Source organism: Myotis brandtii, unplaced genomic scaffold (genome assembly GCF_000412655.1).
Source record: "Myotis brandtii unplaced genomic scaffold, ASM41265v1 scaffold684, whole genome shotgun sequence".
NCBI lineage: Eukaryota > Metazoa > Chordata > Mammalia > Chiroptera > Vespertilionidae > Myotis > Myotis brandtii.
The window spans coordinates 649,720-669,192 of NW_005370673.1; the positions used below are offsets into that span (position 1 = coordinate 649,720).

The window sequence follows — 19,473 nt, forward strand, 5'->3', positions numbered from 1 at the left end:
ATTTTTGCCTGCTCCCTCCTTTACGTTGGAAATATTCTTTTTTACTCAGAGGAACCTTAACTTTGATGTAAGGGATTGTTTCCGTTGCCAACTTTTTTCTTCCTTGCCAAGTAAGAGAGTTGTTGTGAACTCTTCAGTGATGCCTTCCCCAGGATATTTGCAGATGTGGTTGGGAAAAGTCATTTCATCCCCGACCTTTGCATGTCAGGTGCTGAGGTGCCCGGGTGCTGCCTTTCCTGCACCCCAGCTCTCCGATCGAGATTGCGATCACAGGGCCGCAGGCAAGGCGGCACCCGGGCCCCAGGGCCGCCTTTGTCCTGCCACCCGGCTCTTGCCTGCCACCTAGGTTTCCGATCACCGTTCTTCCGTCCTTCCCCTTTCGCCTCCCATCATTGTGCCTATGTATGCAAATTAACCGCCATCTTTCTTGGCAGTTAATTTGCATATCGCCCTGATTAGCCAATGGGAAGCGTAGCGAAGGTAAGGTCAATGACCCTTTTGTCTTTTATTAGATAGGATTTTTTTGGCCTCAGGAGTGGTAGGATGCAAATTAATTGGAAGCTTAAAGAAGAATGGGCAGCTAGATGAGAACATAGCACAGGACCCATGTGAAGGTGAGAATGTGGGTGTTAAGAGCATGTAGGAGGGTGAGTGTGTGTGTGCGCACACGTGCGCGTGAGCACACGAGTGTGTGTGCATCCCCATCTGCGCCCCACTGCCACCCTGCTGCCCGGGGTGCTTCTAGCTCCGCAGGTGTGGAACAGGTTTGGGGATATTGCAGAATCCTCCTTGTAAGCAGGGTTCCAGGAGCAGATGCGGCTCAGTGTTGAGCCCGCACACCCCACACCAGAAGTTGGCAGGGACTGCTGTGTGTGCGGGCTGTGCCTCCTCTGCCCTGGGTGCTGTTGGGCCATGGAGCTGAGCTCCGGGCAGAGGGAGAGGCCAAGACTTGCTGGAAAGAGCAGCGCCATCATCCAGCTGCATTCCCACCAGGGAAGTTAGCCCTGACCTTGCCTGTGGGAAGGGCCACACAGCAGAGCTTGGTGCCAGTAGAGGGGTGTAACAGGCAGACCCAGCAGTAAAACTGAGGGACCCTTTATTTTCTGGAGTAACTTTTGTAGGAGAGCCAATGGGGACTGGACAGTGGGGCTCAAGCATGGGGGAGCTCCTCTTCCTCAACCTGCAGAACAGCTGGTTCTGTGCTGCCCTGCAGTGACCTGAGCGAGGGAGACGGCTGTGGGTGCACATCTGCCCCAGTGCAGCTGTGTCTGGAGGCAAGGGGACTCAGACATCTGGCTGGTCGTATTCTGGGTGGAGGCCCCACCCAGCAGGGGCCCATGGCATTGAAAGATTGGAATACCAAGTGGGGCTGATTTTCTTATCTCCTCCTGTTTGAGGTGCTGAGGGGTGCCAGCAAGCCAGGCAGAGCTGAAGCATTGGAAGGACAGGTAGTGCCCCCCCCCCCCCAAACCATGGAATCACCTCCAATGCAAGTCTGTTCAAACCATCCGGGCCAAGACCAGAGTTTCCCCTCAAGGCCCAATTCCATGGGTGATGGGAGAGCATCTCAGACCAGGGACCTGAAGCAGACCCAGCATCTCTGCTACTAGCCTCGCTGCAGGACTACTTGGGGCCTGCTTCAGTCTGGTGTCCAAGGCCTCACAGGGTAACGATTCGCATTGACCTTCACAAGAGAACCTACCGGGAGGCCTGGGACAGACACATCAAGGGGCCAGACTCAACAACAGCAGAGCAAAATCCAGCGAGCTCCACAAACTCCAGATCCAAAGTTCTTTTTTCTTCCATATTCTCTTTGGTTCCCTCCTCCCACCCCACCCCCTCTAGTTCTTTAGGTCTTATAACTCTTAGTATTTTTCTTTCTTTTCCTTTTTCTTTTTCAGTCTTTCTTGTTGTTGGTTCTTTTTCATGTTATTTTCAGTTCAGTCTTACTTTGTTCTGTAAGCACATGTATAACAGCTGGCAATATGTGGTTCTGGTTGAGCCTCACAATTAGCAAGCCTGAGGGCGAATCCCACCCACGAATGGGGCAAAAGCAATTAAGCCCCAAATACAACAGAAGGGCCATAAAACCCAAACAAGGGTCATTACTAGAGCACCCAGCTCAGAAGATTAAGGAGACTATACCACTGTGTCCCACAGAAAGGCCACTTCATCAAGACTGGAAGGCATAGCAGTCTTATCCAACACAAGGAAACAAATATTTTTTTTTAATGGGGGGGACAAAGAAATAGGCCTCAAATGAAAGAACAGGAGGAATCTTCAGAAAGAGAACTAAATGAAATGAAGGCAATTAAAAAACAGGAGACAGTTTAAGGGAGTTGTGAGACACCATGAAAAGTAACAATATCCACAACATAGGAGTATCAAAAGAGGAAAAAAATGTGCCAGGGATAGAGAACCTGTTTGAAGAAATATGGCAGAAAATTTCCCTAAACTGGTGAAGGAAAAAGTCACACATGTTCAGCCCTGGCCAGTGTAGCTCAGTGGGTAAAACATCAGCCCACATACCAAAGAGTCACAGGTTTCATTCCCATTCATGGTCATGTATCTAGGTTGCAGGTTTGATCCCAGGCCCTGGTCAATACTCGTGGGAGGCAACCAATCAATGTGTCTCTCTCACATCTGATTATCTCCCCCTCTCTTCCTCCCTTGCACTCTCTGAAAAACAGTGGAAAAAATATCCTTGGGCAAGGAAATAAATAAATTAATAAGTCACACATTCAGGAAGCACAGAGAGTCCCAAGCGCAAACAACCCAAAGTGGACCACCCACGCCTAGATACATCATAATTAAAATGTCAAAAATTAAAGACATAGAGGGGATCATAAAGGCAGCAAGAACAAAGTAATTTGTTACCTACAAAGGAGGTCCCATAAGGCTGTCAGCTGATTTCTCAACAGAAACACTACAGGCCAGAAGGGAATAGTATGACATATTCAAGGTAATGAAAAGCTAAGATCTGAAACCAAGATTACTATATCCATCAAGACTATCATTCAAAATAGATGGTGAAATAAATAGCTTTCCAACATTGCAAGAAACGTTAAAGGGACTGCTGAAATAATAAGAAGAAAGAGCCCTAGCTGGTTTTGCTCAGTGGATAGAGCATTGGCCTGTGGACTGAAGTGTCCTGGGTTCGATTTCAGTCAAGAGCACATGCCCGGGTTGTGGGCTTGATCCCCAGTAGGGGCGTGCAGGAAGCAGCCGATCAATGATTCTCTCCATCATTGATGTTTCTATCCCTCTCCTCTGACATCAATAAAAATACACATTTAAAAGAAGAAGAATGAGCCAGAGAGAAAGAGAACATAGCAAAAAAGAATAAAAATTGCAATATGTAAGTAAGTATCAATAATAACCTTAAATGTATTAAATCCTCAAAGCAAAACACATAAGATAGCTGAATAGATAAGAAAACATGACCCATATATATGCTGTCTATACAGACCCATCTGAGAAAAAAAGACTGAAAATGAAGGGATTGAAAAAACTTTTCCATGCAAATGGAAACAAAAAAATAGAGCAAGGGTAGCAATACTTACATCTGACACAACAGATTTCAAAACAAAGACAAAGATCACTACGTAATACTAAATGGATCAATCCAACAAGAGAATAACATTGGCAAACATATATGTACCCAATATAGGAGCACCTAAAATGTGTGTGTGTGTGTGTGTGTGTGTTTAAACTCTCAGAAGACTTTAGGGCAGAGATTGAAAGCAGTACATTCATGTTAGGGAACTTTAACACTCCACTGACTTCACTGGATAGATGTTCCAGACAAAAAAATCAACAAGGAAACAGCGACCTTAAATGATACACTAGATCAGATGGACTTAATCGACATTCACCAAATATTTCATCCAAAACCTGAAGAATATACATTCTTCTCATGTGGGACATTCTCAAAGTAGACCACATTCTAGGACACAAAGTAAGGCTCTACAAGTACAAGAAGATTGAAATCATATCAAGCCTCTTCTCAAATCACAATGGCATGAAGTGAAATCAACCACACTAAAAACAAATACATTCAAACATGAAGGCTAAATAGCATGTTATTAAACAATGAATGGGTTACCAAAGAGATCAAGAAAGAGAGAAGGGAGGAAGGAAGGAAGGACTTCCTGAAAACAAATGAAAACACAGAACAACCCAAAATCTACTGGACACAGTGAAACCAGTCCTAAGAGGGAAGTTCATAGCATTACAGGCCTACTTCAAGAAACAAACAAACAAAAAAGCTCAAATAAAGTATATAACCCTAGAACTAAAAGAACGAGAGAGAGAACAAGAAAAGCCCAGAGAAAGTAGAAGGAAGGAAATAATGATCAGGGCAGAATTAATAATATAGAGACTAAAAAAAATAAAAAATACAAAACACCAATGAAACCAAGAGCTGCTTCTTTGAAAACATAAACAAGATTGATGAACCATTAGCCAGACTCAACAAGAAACAAGAGAGGGGCTTTTTTGCAACGGGTTTGCTGCCAGAACACAGGTGTCGGGAAAACCACCAGTAACTCAAACCCAAGATGGTAAAGGAAAAGACTCACATAAACATCGTCGTCATTGGACACGTAGATTCCAGCAAGTCTACCACTGCTGGCCATCTGATCTACAAATGTGGGGGCATCGACAAGAGAACCATCAAGAAATTTGAGAAGGAGGCTGCTGAGATGGAGAAGGGCCCCTTCAAGTATGCCTGGGTCTTGGATAAACTGAAAGCTGAACATGAGCATGGTATCACCATTGACATCTCCCTGTGGAAATTCGAGACCAGCAAGTATGTGACCATCATTGATGCCCCCGGGCACAGAGACTTCATCAAAAACATGATTACAGGCACATCTCAGGCTGCCTGTGCTGTCCTGATTGCTGCTGCTGGTGGTGGTGAATTTGAAGCAGGCATCTCCAAGAATGGGCTGACCCGTGAGCATGCCCTCTGCCTACACACTGGGTGTGAAACAGCTGATTGTTGGTGTTAACAAAATGGATTCCACTGAGCACCCTACAGCCAGAAAAGATAGGAGGAAATTGTTAAAGAAGTCAGCACCTGCATTAAGAAAATTGGCTACAACCCTGACACAGTAGCATTTGTGCCCATTTCTGGTTGAAATGGTGACAACATGCTGGAGCCAAGTGCTAATATGCCTTGGTTCAAGGGATGGAAGGTCACCCGTAAAGATGGCAATGCTAGTGGAACCACACTGCTTGAAGCTCTGGATTGCATCCTGCCACCAACTCGTCCAACTGACAAGCCCCTGCGTCTGCCCCTCCAGGATGTCTGCAAAATTGGTGGTATTGGTCCTGTCCCTGTGGGCCGAGTGGGGACTGGTGTTCTCAAACCCGGCAGGTGGTCGGTCAGCTTTGCTCCAGTCAACATTACAACGGAAGGGAAGCCTGTGGAAATGCACCATGAAGCTTTGAGTGAAGCTCTTCCTGGGGACAATGTGGGCTTCAACGTCAAGAACGTGTCTGTCAAAGATGCTCGCCGAGGCCATGTGGCTGGTGACAGCAAAAAGGACCCACCAGGGGAAGAAGCTGGCTTCACAGCTCAGGTGATTATCCTGAACCACCCAGGCCCAATCGGTGCTGGATATACACCTGTGCTGGATTGTCACACAGCTCACATTACTTGCAAATTTGCTGAGCTGAAGAAGATTAATCATCGTTCTGGGAAAAAGCTGGAAGATGGCCCCAAGTTTTTGGAATCTGGTGATGCTGCCATCGTTGATATGATTCCTGGCAAGGCCATGTGTGTTGAGAGCTTCTCTGACTACCTTCCTCTGGGCCGTTTTGCTGTTCGTGACATGAGACAGACAGTTGCTGTGGGTGTCATCAAAGCAGTGGACAAGAAGGCAGCTGGAGCTGGCAAAGTCACCAAGTCTGCCCAGAAAGCTCAGAAGGCTAAATGAATATTATTTCCAACACCTGCCACCCCAGCCTTAATCAGTGGTGGAAGAACAGTCTCAGAACTGTTTGTCTCAATTGGCCATTTAAGTTTAATAGTAAAAGACTGGTTAATGATTATAATGCATCGTAAAACCTTCAGAAGGAAAGGAGAATGTTTTGTGGACCATTTGGTTCTTTTGTGTGTGTGGCAGTTTTTAAGTTATTAGTTTTTAAAATCAGTACTTTTTAATGGAAACAACATGACCAAAAATCTGTCACAGAATTTTGAGACCCATTAAAATAACAGAGTTTAATGAGAAAAAAAAAAAAGAAACAAGAGAGGGCTCAAATAAATAGAGGGGGGAAAAAAACTAACAATTGATACCACAGAAAGACAAAGGATTGTAAGAAAATACTATAAACAACTATATGCCAACAAACTGGATAAACTGAGTGAAATGGAAAAATTTCTGGAAACATACAATCTTCCAAAACTCAATCAGGAAGAATCAGAAAAACTGAATAGGCCGATAACAACTAAAGAAATTGAAGCAGTAATAAAAATAAAAAACTCACAGCAAATAAAAGCATGGCTCAGAAGGCTTCACAGGGGAGTTTTATCAAACATTCTAAGAAAAATTAACACCTATCCTCCTCAAACTATTTCAAAAAACTCAAGAGGAAGGAATATTTCCAAGCTCCTTTTATGAGGCCAGCATTATCCTAATTTAAAAACCTGATAAAGGTTGTACAAAGAGAAAATTACAGGCCAATATCCCTGATAATCTCAGATGCTAAAATCCTCAACCATATATTAGCAAATCAGACCCAGCAATACTTTATAAAGATCATACACCATGACCAAGTGGGGTTTATTCTGGAGATGCAAAGCTGTACAATATTTGCAAATCAATAAATGTGATATATCACATTAACAAAATGAAGTCCAAAAAATCACATGATCATATCAATAAATATAGAAAAAGCATTAGACAAAATAAAACATCCATTTTTTTTTTAGAAAACTTTCAGCAAAGTGAGAATAGAGGAATCCACCTCAACATAATAAAGGTCATATATGACAAATCTATTGCCAACATCATACTCAATTGGACAAAAATTAAAACCATTTCCCCTAAGAACAGGAACAAGACAGGGATCTCCGCTTTTGCCATTCTTATTTAACGTAGTACTGGAAGTCCTAGCCACAGAAATCAGACAAGAAGAAGAAATAAAAGGTATCGAAATTGGAAAGAAGGAGCTAAAACTGTCATTATTTGCAGGTGACATGACATTGAACATAGAAAATCCTAAAGACTCCACTAAAAATCTACTAGACTTAATAAAGAAATTGGGCAAAGTAGCAGGATACAAAATTAACAGCAAGAAATCAGTGGCATTTTTATACACCACTAATGAACTAGCAGAAATAGAAACTTAAAAAAGAATCCCATTTACCATTGCAACAACAAAAATAAGATACCTTGTAATAAACTTAACCAAAGAGGTAAAAGACCTATACTTGGAAATCTATAGGACACTGAAAAAAGAAATGAAGATACAAAAAAGTGGAAGTATATACAGTGTACATGTATTGGATGCATTAATATCATTAAAATGTCCATAATACCCAAAGTAATCTATAGATTCAATATAATCTCTATTAAAATACCAACAGCATATTTCACAGATCTAGAACAAATAATCCAAAAATTATATGGAACCAAGAAAGACCCCCAGTAGTCACAGCAATCCTGAGAAAGAAGAACAAGGTTGGAGAGATCACAACTATACTATAAAGCCATTGTAATCAAAACAGCCTGGTCCTGGCACAAGAAAAGGCATAAAGACCATTGGAACAGAATGGAGACCCCAGAAATTGATGCAAGCCATTACAGTCAATTAATATTTGACAAAAGAGGCAAGAGCATACAAAAATAAAGAGTCTCTTCAATAAATGGTGCTGGAATCATTGGACAGGGACATTAAAAAATGCAACTACTCCCCCTACTTATCCCATCCACAAGGATAAACTCAAGATTGATAAAAGACTTAAATGCAAGTCACCCTATATAATAAAGAGCTAATATGCTAATTAGACTGGATGGCAGAATAACCTTCTGGAACAACCTTCCGGAATAACCAGTGGGCAGGGCCCCGGCTGCCTCAGCCCTCGCAGCCCCAGCTGCTGCCACCCTCTGCGGGGCTATCTGTGGAGGGGAGGGTTCTGAGATCGATCATCCTGCAGAGGGTGGCAGCAGCCAGGGCTGCAAGGGCTGAACCCCTTGCATGAATTTTGTGCATCAGGCGTCTAGTGGAACCATAAAGGTCGTAGAAGAAACCATAGGCAGCAAAAATCTCAGACATCTCGTATGGCAGAATTGTCACTAGTACGTCTCCTAGGGTAAGAGAAACAAAGGAAAAAATAAACACATGAGACTACATCAAACTGAAAAGCTTCTGTACAGCAAAAAAAAAAAAAAACACACACACACACACACACACACACCATCAAATTGAAAAGGGAACCCACTGTATGAGAGAACATATCTCGAAAATATATAAAGAACTCATACAACTTAACAAAAGGAAGACAAACAATCCAATTAAAAATGGGCAAAGGACCTAAATAGAGACTTCTCCAAAGGGGACATACAGAGGCCAAGAGACAGATGAAACAATGCTCAAAAGTCACTGATCATCAGAGAGATGCAAGTTAAAACAACGATGAGATATCACCTCACACCTGTTAAAATGACTACCATCAATAAATCAAGTGCTGGTGAGGATGTGGAGAAAAGGGAACCCTCGTACACTGCTGGTGGGAATGCAGACAGGTGCAGCCTCTGTGGAAAACAGTATAGAGCTTCCTCAAAAAACTAAATATGGAATTGCTGCACTGAGCCACCCCTGATCCCACTTCTGGGATCATATCCTATGAATCCTGAAACACCAATCAGAAATATATACACCCCTATGTTCATAGCAACACAATTTACAATCACTAAGATCTGCAAATAGTCCAAGTGCCCATCAATAGATGAGTGGATTAAAAAACAAAAAAAGGGGTTTATTTACACAATGGAATACTATCCTATGTAATAAAAGCCTAATAAGCAAATTGACCGAACTGGCGGAATGACCAGTCGCCATGACTCACACTGACCACCAGGGGGCAGACGCTTAATGGAGGAGCTGCCCCCAGCCTGCAGGCCCCAGGCCAGCCAAGTCAGGTGTGAGTGGGGCCCCCCAGTCAACCCACTGGTCGCCCTGCAGATCGGCCCTGATTGCCGGCCAGGCCTAAGGACCCTACCCGAACACAAGTTTCATGCACTAGGCCTGTAGTGCAGCTATAAAAACAGGTAGGATCTCTTATCTTTGAAACAGTGTGGAGGGACCTGGAGAGTATGCTAAGCAAAATAAGCCAATCAGAGAAAGACAAGTATCACACAATCTCACTTATATGTAGAATCTAATGAACAAAATAAACTGACGAGCAAAATAGATCCAGACTGACAGATCTTGGGGATGGAAGAAACGGAAAGAGATTAACCAAAAATGTAATATGCATATATGCATAGCCCTAGGACTCAGACAATAGTATAATGATTCCTGGGTAGGGCCAGGGGCTGGGTGGGAAGGGGGTATCAGGTGCAAATGGGGGCCATCTGTTATACTGTTTATAATTTTTTAAAATTATAAAAAAATCATGAGCAGCTCAGCAATAATGATTGCCAGAGGCATCTGAGTCAGATATTCAGGGTGTAACTTTGGAGTTTTTTCAATGGTTAAGATTTCCAGAATAGGGGATGTTTTCATATTCAACTCAAGTCACGGCCATCACCCTAAATGCTCTGTGCAATCCATTTCCTCCTTTTTGGCCTGTCAGAGAAGCAAGACAATGCTCTCTGGAGTCCAGACCACAGATGCTAGGGGCACCCTGAGGAGACAGCAGCAGATGTGATTGGATGGTGGTGTTCAGGGTCTGTTGAAGGACTGGAGACGGGAATTTGTAAGGCCAACCAGTAAACTTAATAAGTGATTGTAGTTCCTCATATTTTCTTTAATTTTCAAAACTGAAGATCCTGAGAATCCAGCATATTTATCTTCAGGCTTGCGCTTTTAATAGAAGTTTTCCAGTCAAAAACAGGTAACAGAAGTCGACTAATGGTTATTTCATTACCTCAGAAGAGAGAAACCTAATACGCGATGCAAACTTATGGTACTATGCATCATTTTGCAATAATTCTCTCATTTATCCGTATAATGTATATATAGGAAACACAGTATGTGTGTTACTGTCTGTAACAGCAAACTGGATAGAGTTAGAAAAGATTAAAACGTGTAGGTTAGATGGGGGCAGAAAGGGGATTTGTTAGCAGGACATTGGCAGGAGGTCATTCCTGTTGAGGGGGACAGCATGACAGGTTATAGGTGTGGACAGGCATGTTTTCAATCCATCGGTTTTCCCTTGCTGTTCCTCTCTGCCCTTCTATTCCTGCTTCTCAATTGTAGAGGTAACTCTCTCCCACGTGGGCATGCAGATCTCAGCATCCCATCCAGGGAGCTCTCAGGGCCAGCACAGGCCGCAGCTCCTGGTTGTCCAGTTCCTGCACCTCCTCAAGCCCATCACCCCTGCATCCCAGCTGACAGGCAGGCCCTGCGTGCAGCCTGTGGTGTCCAGGTTCTTCCTTTCCTCCACGCTTTTGCTCATGCTGCATCTCTCTGAAGTGTCTGTCTCCCTGTTTCCCTGGAACTCTACAGAACCCGGAACCTGGACGTCCTGGTGACACCCCGCCTCCGGAGAGAATGGAAGACAGCAGGCCCTGATGGCCCAGCCAGGCTTCCTGGGAGCGGGAGCAAGCAGACAGCACTGGGGACGGCCTTGGTGCCTTGGCGCGCAGGCCCGCCCAGCTCTCTGCCTGTCAGCCCAACCTGCAGGGGCAGCAGGACTCAGGAGCTGAGCAGTTTCCAGGGCTGCAGCACTGAGGAGAGAACCCAGGCCCAGCTGGCCTGTCTCTCATCATTGATGTTTCTATCTCTCGCTCCCTCTCCCTTCCTCTCTAAAATTAATTAAAAGAAATGTGTGTGTGTGTGTGTGTGTGTGTGTGTGTGAGAGAGAGAGAGAGAGAGAGAGAGAGAGAGAGAGAGAGAGAACCCAGCCTGAGTGGTTAGCACTGGCCAGGGCTCAGAACACAGCCACACAGAAGCGCAGGGCCTGGGGGGTGGCAGAGGAGTGCCTCCTCGCGCCCCCATACAGGCGGCAGCTCCCCGGACTGTCCCTCCTGGGGAGGAGGGAGCATCTGTTCATGAGGGAGAGGAGGAGAAAAGCAGTTGCAGGAATGTACGATAGCATTTTCTAAATGTGGACTTAGGTTTTATAACATGTCATGTGACAACACAATTACATGATTTCACATGTAATTCACACACAGCCCCTAGTACACTTCTTCTAAATTAAGTGTTACTTTGGTCTGTTTTAATTTCTAGCAGTTAGAAATTGAATTTTCTAATATCTTTTCCACATTAAAAAGCCCATCAAAATTTGTGCTTATTAATGTTTTTCTTGTGTACCCTGAAACTCATCTGGAAATAGAGTATTTCCATAACTCTGGAATCCTCAGATTTGGCAATTCTCATTATTGTTTTCCCATCATCAGAACTGTTTTCTTCCTATGAAGTTTTTTAGGAATGAAAGGAAATAATTGAATTGTTTTATTCCTTTAAAGTCTTGGTTTATCAAGATACATGAACATGCCCTGGCCGGTTTGGCTCAGTGGATAGAGCATCGGACTGAAGACTGAAGGGTTCCAGGTTTGATACCGGTCAAGGGCACATGCCTGAGTTGCGGGCTCGATCCCCAGTGTGGGGCGTGCAGGAGGCAGCCGATCAATGATTCTCTCTCATCATTGATGTTTCTCTCTCTCTCCCTCTCTCTTCCTCTTTGAAATCAATAAAAATATATATTTTTAAAAAGATACATGAACATGATAAGTATATTTCAGATCAAATAAAAAGTGTTGAGCACTATACCTCAAGAGCTACATTAGACTGTTAGGAAGATAAAACAAAAAACTTGCCAGTTAGTCTTAAAGTAAACCATAATCTAATCAAAGACATTAGCTAGAGTTCCTGAAAAAGCTAAATATAATACTGCCTCTTTTTATAGAGTTCACTAGTGACATTGAAAGGAAATTAATTAGTCCTGCAGGGCAGGACTGGGCAAGAGGGGCCGGACGTGCCCTGGAGCCAACCTCCTACGGTCCCTCCCCAGCTGGCAGGCTGGCTGCACCTGGGGCGGCACCAGGGCTCAAAGGGTGTCTATAGAGTGAGCGGGGCCTCCGGCAGGTGGGGTCCCTCAGCCTGGCCTGCGGGGATTGGGCTGAAAGCGGCTCCCCAACATCCCCCGAGGGGTCCCGGAGTGGGAGAGGACACTCTGCGAAGTTGCTGTCGCTTGGCAGCTCCTGCATTGAGCGTCTGCCCCGCCCCGGGTGATCAGTGCGCGTCATACCTACTGTACGGTTGGTCAGTGGGTCGGAGGGTCGCTTAGCCTTTTACATATATATAGATCATATGACAACTTCAGCTCTCCAGCTTGTCCAGAAACAACCACAAGCAGAGTCAGTTCTAGGTGTATCAGATGCATGGACCGCGGGCCCTTCCCTAACACCCACCCGTAGGAGAGCCGGGCTGCCCTGCAGCCACACACCTGGCATCCTCCACCGTGTGCTCGGGCCAGAGAGACTGCATGGACTGCCTGTGCCCACTTGCTCATGTGATACAGAGTCTATATGCCAACATATGACAGATTATAGTAGCGAAATGTGTGCAGGCAGTGGGCTGAGGTGCGTGCACTGCGCATGCAGGAGCAATGAGGAGACCGTCCCAGCCCTGGTGCAGCGTCACCACCACCGGCACAGGCCTCTGTCCCGACAGCACCCACACGTGGCTGTGTGGGAAGTTAGTGTCGCTCAGGGTGTTACAGGTCTTGAACTCAGTCACTGTTTGTAGATGATGAGGACCTGAAGTCATTGAGGTTTTATTTCCATGTAGAGGACTTGTTAAGACAATGGGCAGTTTAAAATACATTTTAAGAAGTTACACTAATCAATATTAAAACCAGGTGTCTCCATTTAAATGGTAAAGTGACCTAAAAAACCTTGCCAGCTATTCATCCGGCAATACCACAAATAAAATTCCCCCAGGTGACAGAGAGGTACATGGACACGTTACAAGCGCATGCTTGGTACCTGACAAGCGTTCTTCATCGATAGCGCGAAGCTTGTTCTCACTGACTCTGAGTTCTTCCAATGTAGGTGGCAGCTCCGGAGGAAGCTCTGCCAGGCTGTTTCCATTCATATTCAGGTGCACCAACTTCTTCAAATGCTGAAAAAGCAAATCTCAGATTACTATTTCATCTGGCACAGGTGTCCAGTACATCTCACTTTAATGTTCAGTTAGCTGCAGTTATGCCTCTAAGCCTGACTTACTGGGGTTTAGATGGGGGTCCCCATCTTCTCCCTGCCATGCAGATGTCGGTCCTATGAGTGTTTATTCCAGGCACTTTCAGCCACACTAGGCAGTCATGTTCCACTCGCCATAGGGATCTGTCACACGTTACTGTGGCCACGGAAACGAGAGAAATCTCCTACCGCACTGGGTTGGTTATATTTTGCTAGATCTTGGGTTTCCACCTTCTCAGCAGCAGACACACGGTTATTAAAACTCTCCGTATGCGAGTTTTCTCTGTATGACATACTAGTGCAGGGGCCTGAGTCCCTCATGAGTGCTGGTGTCAGGACAGCAATTTGAACCCTGTCAATGTATTTGTAAAACTCAGTTTTCTGTTCATTAATAGAAGCAGAATTATAATAGCACTAATGATGGAGCAGATTCTTCCACATGGAGTGGTCAGGCATCACAAGCCATTGCTCTATGGCACCCTCACGGTTTTGATGGGGTGAGGGGGGCGTCTCCACCCGAAGCTGCTGGTTGGCGGCACTGCCTGGCTGCCCGCGCTGAGCACTGCAGCTGGCGGGTTTGAGTGGGGCCACGTGGACGACTCACGTTAGTGGGTTCAGAGCCCAATGTGAGCAGTTTGGGATAGAAACCCCCAAACAGGAAGAGAAGGTGACTTCCTACAATGTCTTCCTTTTTATCCAATACCAGGAGTGCATGGGTGCCCAGGTTTTGATCAGGACAGCTAGCCTGCGGGGCACTCAGTCTGTGTGTGAGTGTGGACCTTCTCACCTGCCAGCCCTGAATGGGGGTGTGAGCCAGGAACTGTGTGCCTCAGAGGGAGCTGTGCAAGGAGGGGACAGGCCTGCCCGAGGGGGCAGTTTGACCCAGTGACTGTGGTATTGGTGCTGGGGCTTCTGCAAGCACACCTATTTGTGAGTATTGTGTACACACAGCCGTCTCCTTTCCTGCTTCTGCATTTGTTTCTCTGAAATTCCTTGATCCTCTCTTCTTTTCTGCTTTTTAGAGAAAAAAATATCAAATCTGAGTCTTTCAGAAATTTATTCTGTGCTGTTTCCCATCTTCTTCCCTCTTCTTTTCCCAACCTGAACCCCGAGTTCATTTGTGTTTTCAGACGCCCTCTTGCTAACGTGTCCCTTCATCAGTGCTGCCCGGCCCAGAGCAGGGGCTCACATGCGCTGCCGCCCAGCGTTCGGGAAGCTTCCAGATCCTGCCCTTCCTCCCTGGAGCACCTCACGCACATGTTCTCAGCGACGTGGGGGAAAACTACTCTATAAATTTAATACATTTATTTTGTTATTGGTGCGGTGTCTGGTGCTCTAAGGGTATGACAGCCAGACACATGTGACATAACAGGCTCTATTCAAGGTAAAGCTTCAATACAGTTTAGGGACATGAGGGAAGAAAGTTTCTCCACTTAGGCGAATGCTACCAGGTAAACGTTCAGCTTTTCCTCTCTTCCCCATCTCCACCACTGCCAGTGCCAGTCATGGGAAAGCAATCTAAATAGATTGTGACAAATCAGAACGTGGGTTTACCTTGAATGCTTCTGGACCTATGCCTGAAGAGGTGATACTATTTTTGCTCAAATCAAGCCTTTCCAAATTCGGTAGTCCATTAAATGCTTCATCGGGAATGGAGGTGATGGAATTGCCTAGGACAGGACAGTTGTGTTTTAGACCGATGTGCCAATACATACACACACGTGCACTTGCACAGAGAGCAAACGAGAGTATTCTCTGTATGAAAAAGCAATACTCACAGCATGGGCCTCCGGGAGGTATATCACATCAGCGGATGCACATTTAGAAAAGTAAACGACTGGGGCTCCCCTGTTTCACAGAGTCAGAACGTGCACTCTAAGGACTTGCCATGCTCTATACCTCAGGTTTTAGATAAAGCTGCTTAAAGCATCCAGAGTGTAGTTGCTAGACCATGCTGTGAGCATTGGGCATCGTATGACAGATGGTTTCTAGAAGGTTATGGTTTTTATAGCTCTTCATCTTTTCCCATTGGCATTTCTTAGGCCCTGGCTCACAACTATAACCCTGCAATTAATCAACGACATTGTGGGTGTGTCGATTGCCTTTCTGGAGCACCAGGCTCAGTCCCTAAATCAGCGGCATGGGGAGATAATCTCATCACCTCCAGATCCGAGGTTCTGCTCCCATGACTGAGACCTACAGAAGTTCCTACGGGCCTTAACTTTATGGGGTTTTGTTTTGACACTTGGTTAAGTACAGTAGTCAGTGGTTTTAAACTCAGAAAATGAGCTTCCCAGATAGAGTAAGCACAATATAAACCAAACGTGACCTTCCTGCAAAACCAAGACCGTGTGTGCACCGGCCATTCACCATCATAAGACTAGACTTTCGCAAACCAAGCTTTCTTGTGGGACATCTGGCACGCGGGCACAGGAGGGGCTTTGCTGGGGTCACAAGAGCATGGTGTCCGGGGGGGTCTGTCACAGACTGGCCATCCTGAGCAAAGGTGTCAGACTTTTCCTGTTGAGTATAAATGATGTTATATCATCATTTATTATTTTGATGGTAGTTTGTTGCTGTGATTTCCCCCAGGATGTCTGAAACCCCATTCAGACCCTGTGGCCCCTGCGGCCCCTGCATCTGCAGGGCCACCCCTCATGGGCCATATCACCATTGTCCATTTGGCCCAGCCTCCTTGCCAGCCAGCCACACCAAACCTGGTCATGCTGTTCCTCCACTAAGGACCTTTTCAGGTGGCCCTATAAACACAGGAGTAGAAGGTCGGGACCATCCATGTCCACCAGAATAGCTAACATGAGGGAGAACGGCTGACAGGACCGTTAAATGCATCTCTGTGTCACTTAGTGGTCCTACTCCTGGCACGTACTCCAGGGAGAAGGAAACGGGGTCTCCACAGACATCTGTATGTGGGTGTTCATAACCACAGAACTGCCCCCAACTGGAAACACTCCAGATGCCTCAGCTGATACCACCGGTTCATCCAGACAGCTCTCAGCAGTAGGGAGGGCAAGATGCTGACCAAATGCAACAGCCTGGATGACCCCGAAAGCAGTGTGATGGGGGAAGCCAGCTAAGGAGGCCGTGTGCCTAGTGACCCCGTTCTCATGATGTCTGGAAACGTCTAAACTACAGACACAGACACATCCTGGTGGCCAGGGCTTGTGAACAGAGGGACATGAAGAATTGGGCAGAGGTTACCTGACTATATGCATGTCTCAAAACTCAGTACCATGCTAAAAATAAGTTTAACTCCATGAAAGTTACCCTCAGTAAAGCTGACTTTAAGAAAGAAGTCCAGCCGGGCCGGCATGGCTCAGTGGTTGAGTGTTGACCCATGAACCAGGAAGGCACAGTTTGATTCCAGGTCAGGGCACATGCCCGGGTTGCAGACTCGATCCCTAGTAGGGGCCATGCAGGAGGCAGCAGATCAGTGATTCTCTCTCATCATTGATGTTTCTATCTCCCTCTCCCTTCCCCTCTCTGAAGTCAATAAAAACATTTTTTTTTAAAGAAGTCCATGAGAAATCATGGTTGGATTTGGAGGACTCTGCTTTACATCCAATTATGCTATACTGTAGTAAAACACCTACCTCTTCTGCAACGTTTGCGTTTAAAGATTGCGAAAATAGTCTGTTTAGAATCCATTTATATTACGAGATTAAAATATAACACTCATAGGGGAATGAGTTATTTACTTTTAAAGCTAAAAATGAAATGGACATCGACATCTCTTACCAGCAAGCTCCAGGCTTGTTACCTCGGGTGCTGCCAGCGGTGGTATCTGGGCGAGGTCTGCATCGTTGCAGCTGATGGTCCTGTAGGACAGAGAGCACCCACTGGGCAGAGCTGGCCTGCGTCTGGGAGGAGCACCGGCTGGGAGTTGGGACAGCACCCGTAACACACCTCTGGTTTCCTCCTCCTCCTCCTCCTCCTCCACCTCCCTGGCTGTGTTTCCGTGGGGACGCGCCTGCCTGCCCTCCTCTCCAGGCCTCTGCTCAGCCCTGCTGCGCTGCCCCTGGCCAGGAAGTCTTCCTCTGTCCCCAGGTTCCGGGCTCATTTTCTTTTGCTCCCTGTCTTCAGTTTCTTTCATTCCTTCAGCCTCCTCAGCCGGAAGCTCCTCTTTTCTCAATGCTTGGTCCAGTTTCACCCAAGGAGGTGGCCGCTGCCGATGATGTGAATTAGGAGGTTCTCTTCGTTCTGAAGAATCACCAGAAAAGTCAGTTCTGTCATTAACGCTCTAGCACTGATAGCGAGTAGGAGGCTCCGACCATGCACGGAGGAGGCAGCAGGGCACATTGTGATATGAATAAAAGAAGAGTCATAGCAAAGGGAGGCTAGTGAGTATCCCTCCAGGTGTTTGAGTGCAGTTTACACATGAAATGCAGCTTAAAATTTTTGCTTGAATAGTTTTAATAGTAACTATTTCTATGCTGTAAGATCTATTATAGACAATTTTTGTTTTACCTGAGGTTTTACTATTTCGTTCTCCCTGGTAACTACAAGGGGTGCAAAATGATAAGTAGCCCCGTTGTTTATTAGTGGGGTTGTTGATAAGGCAAGAATGTGTGCACTCTCAGGCGTATGGTAGTGAAATTGGCTTTTGTTTATAGATTTATTATTTTTTTTCCCAATTTCCTTTCAGCTCCATGAGTCTAAAAGCACCCTTTGCTAGAAAGGTCATTTTTTCTCCTGGACTCTACTGAAATCATTTTGCTTCTTGAGACTTACAGAAAACATCTGGCTTAACTAACCGAGATACACATGAGAGCCCTGTGTACTACTACATGGCGATAAGAGCAGAAATAGCGTGCAGTGCACAGCTGGTCCACAGCGGGATTAGCTGTCACTGTTTGCTAAAGGCGGGCAGGCGTGGCTGGCACTGCAGCCTCGCCCTCTGGGAGTTCTAGGAAGGAGTGAGCTCAGTGTCCAGGCTTCCTTCCATCAAATACATAAAACTATGTATTCAGCCTCTCCTTGCCTTCATTTAATACTAAACAAATCATCCCTAGAAGAACTCAAAGAATAATTATTTGAAGGATTACTTAAGATTTCAATTCAGTATATAATATAAAGTGTTTGAGTTATTTTTTCACATCTTTAGCAGAAAATACAAAAGGAGAATAGAAAAAAATGAGCCGAAGGAAGCTAAAGCTGTCATATTAAAACATTTAAAATCCTTCCTGTATACCCAAGTTTATTTTTCCAAAATAACTACAGCATTTTAGGAATAATTCAGCTCCTTTGAAAAATGAGAATTTCTGAATCTTTATAAGTTTTATGTTTCACCCCCCAAGGAGTCAATTTTATTAAACACTTATTTTCTAACACTTTAAAAGTCATAATACCTTAGTGAAATAGTTGGTAGTATCCACCAAAGTACAGTTTCTAAATATTCTGAAGTTCTTCCTGGCAGGAGACCTGCCTGTGATCACCCTTGACCACAGATGAGGAAACAACACCCCAGTGCCTCTCGTGCCTACTTCCCTGGGTTTGTATTTCAAAAGGCTGGGCCAGGCTGGCTTGGGGAGAGCTGGCCTCTCTCCTGAGGGGCCTCTCCTCCCTCAGGGATGAACCTCCAGGGACCCTGGGACAGTGAGCAGCCGACAAAGCCGCCTGGTGACCCTGGGCCCAGCAGCCCCGAGCGGGACACGCTCCGGACGCAGACCAGCCTCCCTGCTCACCGAGTTCTTCCTCTGCGTCTGGGCTAATCGCTGTGCCACAGGGAGCGAGCAGTAGGAGCCGGCAGGCCTCGGCACACAGGGCAGGGACCTCGGGCTGCCCGCACCCTTCACGGCCTCTCAGCGCGGCTGCGGGGCCCACCGCCTCCTTCCCGCAGCTCGAATTGAGCGCTTATGCCTGTCCTCCCGTATTATTCCCAAGTAATTTCTATGCCTGTCATCATTGTGCCAATAGTTTAAGTATTCTGACGACCACTTTATCATAAATTAGAGCAAGTGCAAGTAAACAGGGGAGGGCAAGGCTGAGTCGCATGTGATATTTTGGGCTGAACGTTTATACCAGAGTCCAAGCAGACCGGGCAGCACTCGCCCTCGGGGGTGGCCGCGCGCTG

The 19,473-nt window shown here is 45.8% G+C and overlaps 2 protein-coding genes and 1 pseudogene across 2 annotated transcripts in view; 2 read left to right on the forward strand and 1 right to left on the reverse strand.

The window, feature by feature from the left end:
- Positions 1-19,473, forward strand: part of CENPP (centromere protein P) — a 222,340-nt gene that overhangs the window by 151,814 nt on the left and 51,053 nt on the right. The window lies entirely within an intron of this gene.
- Positions 1-19,473, reverse strand: part of ECM2 (extracellular matrix protein 2, female organ and adipocyte specific) — a 69,960-nt gene that overhangs the window by 16,286 nt on the left and 34,201 nt on the right. Inside the window, exons 4-7 of the mRNA XM_014529513.1 lie at positions 19,422-19,473; positions 17,139-17,600; positions 14,937-15,052; positions 13,170-13,305 (exon numbers count right to left, since the gene is read on the reverse strand). The exon at positions 19,422-19,473 is cut by the window's right edge and continues 34 nt beyond it. Of these exons, the coding sequence (XP_014384999.1) occupies positions 13,170-13,305; positions 14,937-15,052; positions 17,139-17,600; positions 19,422-19,473 (766 nt within the window). The remainder of the gene's footprint in view (positions 1-13,169; positions 13,306-14,936; positions 15,053-17,138; positions 17,601-19,421) is intronic.
- LOC102247514 lies at positions 4,505-6,078 on the forward strand (annotated as a pseudogene).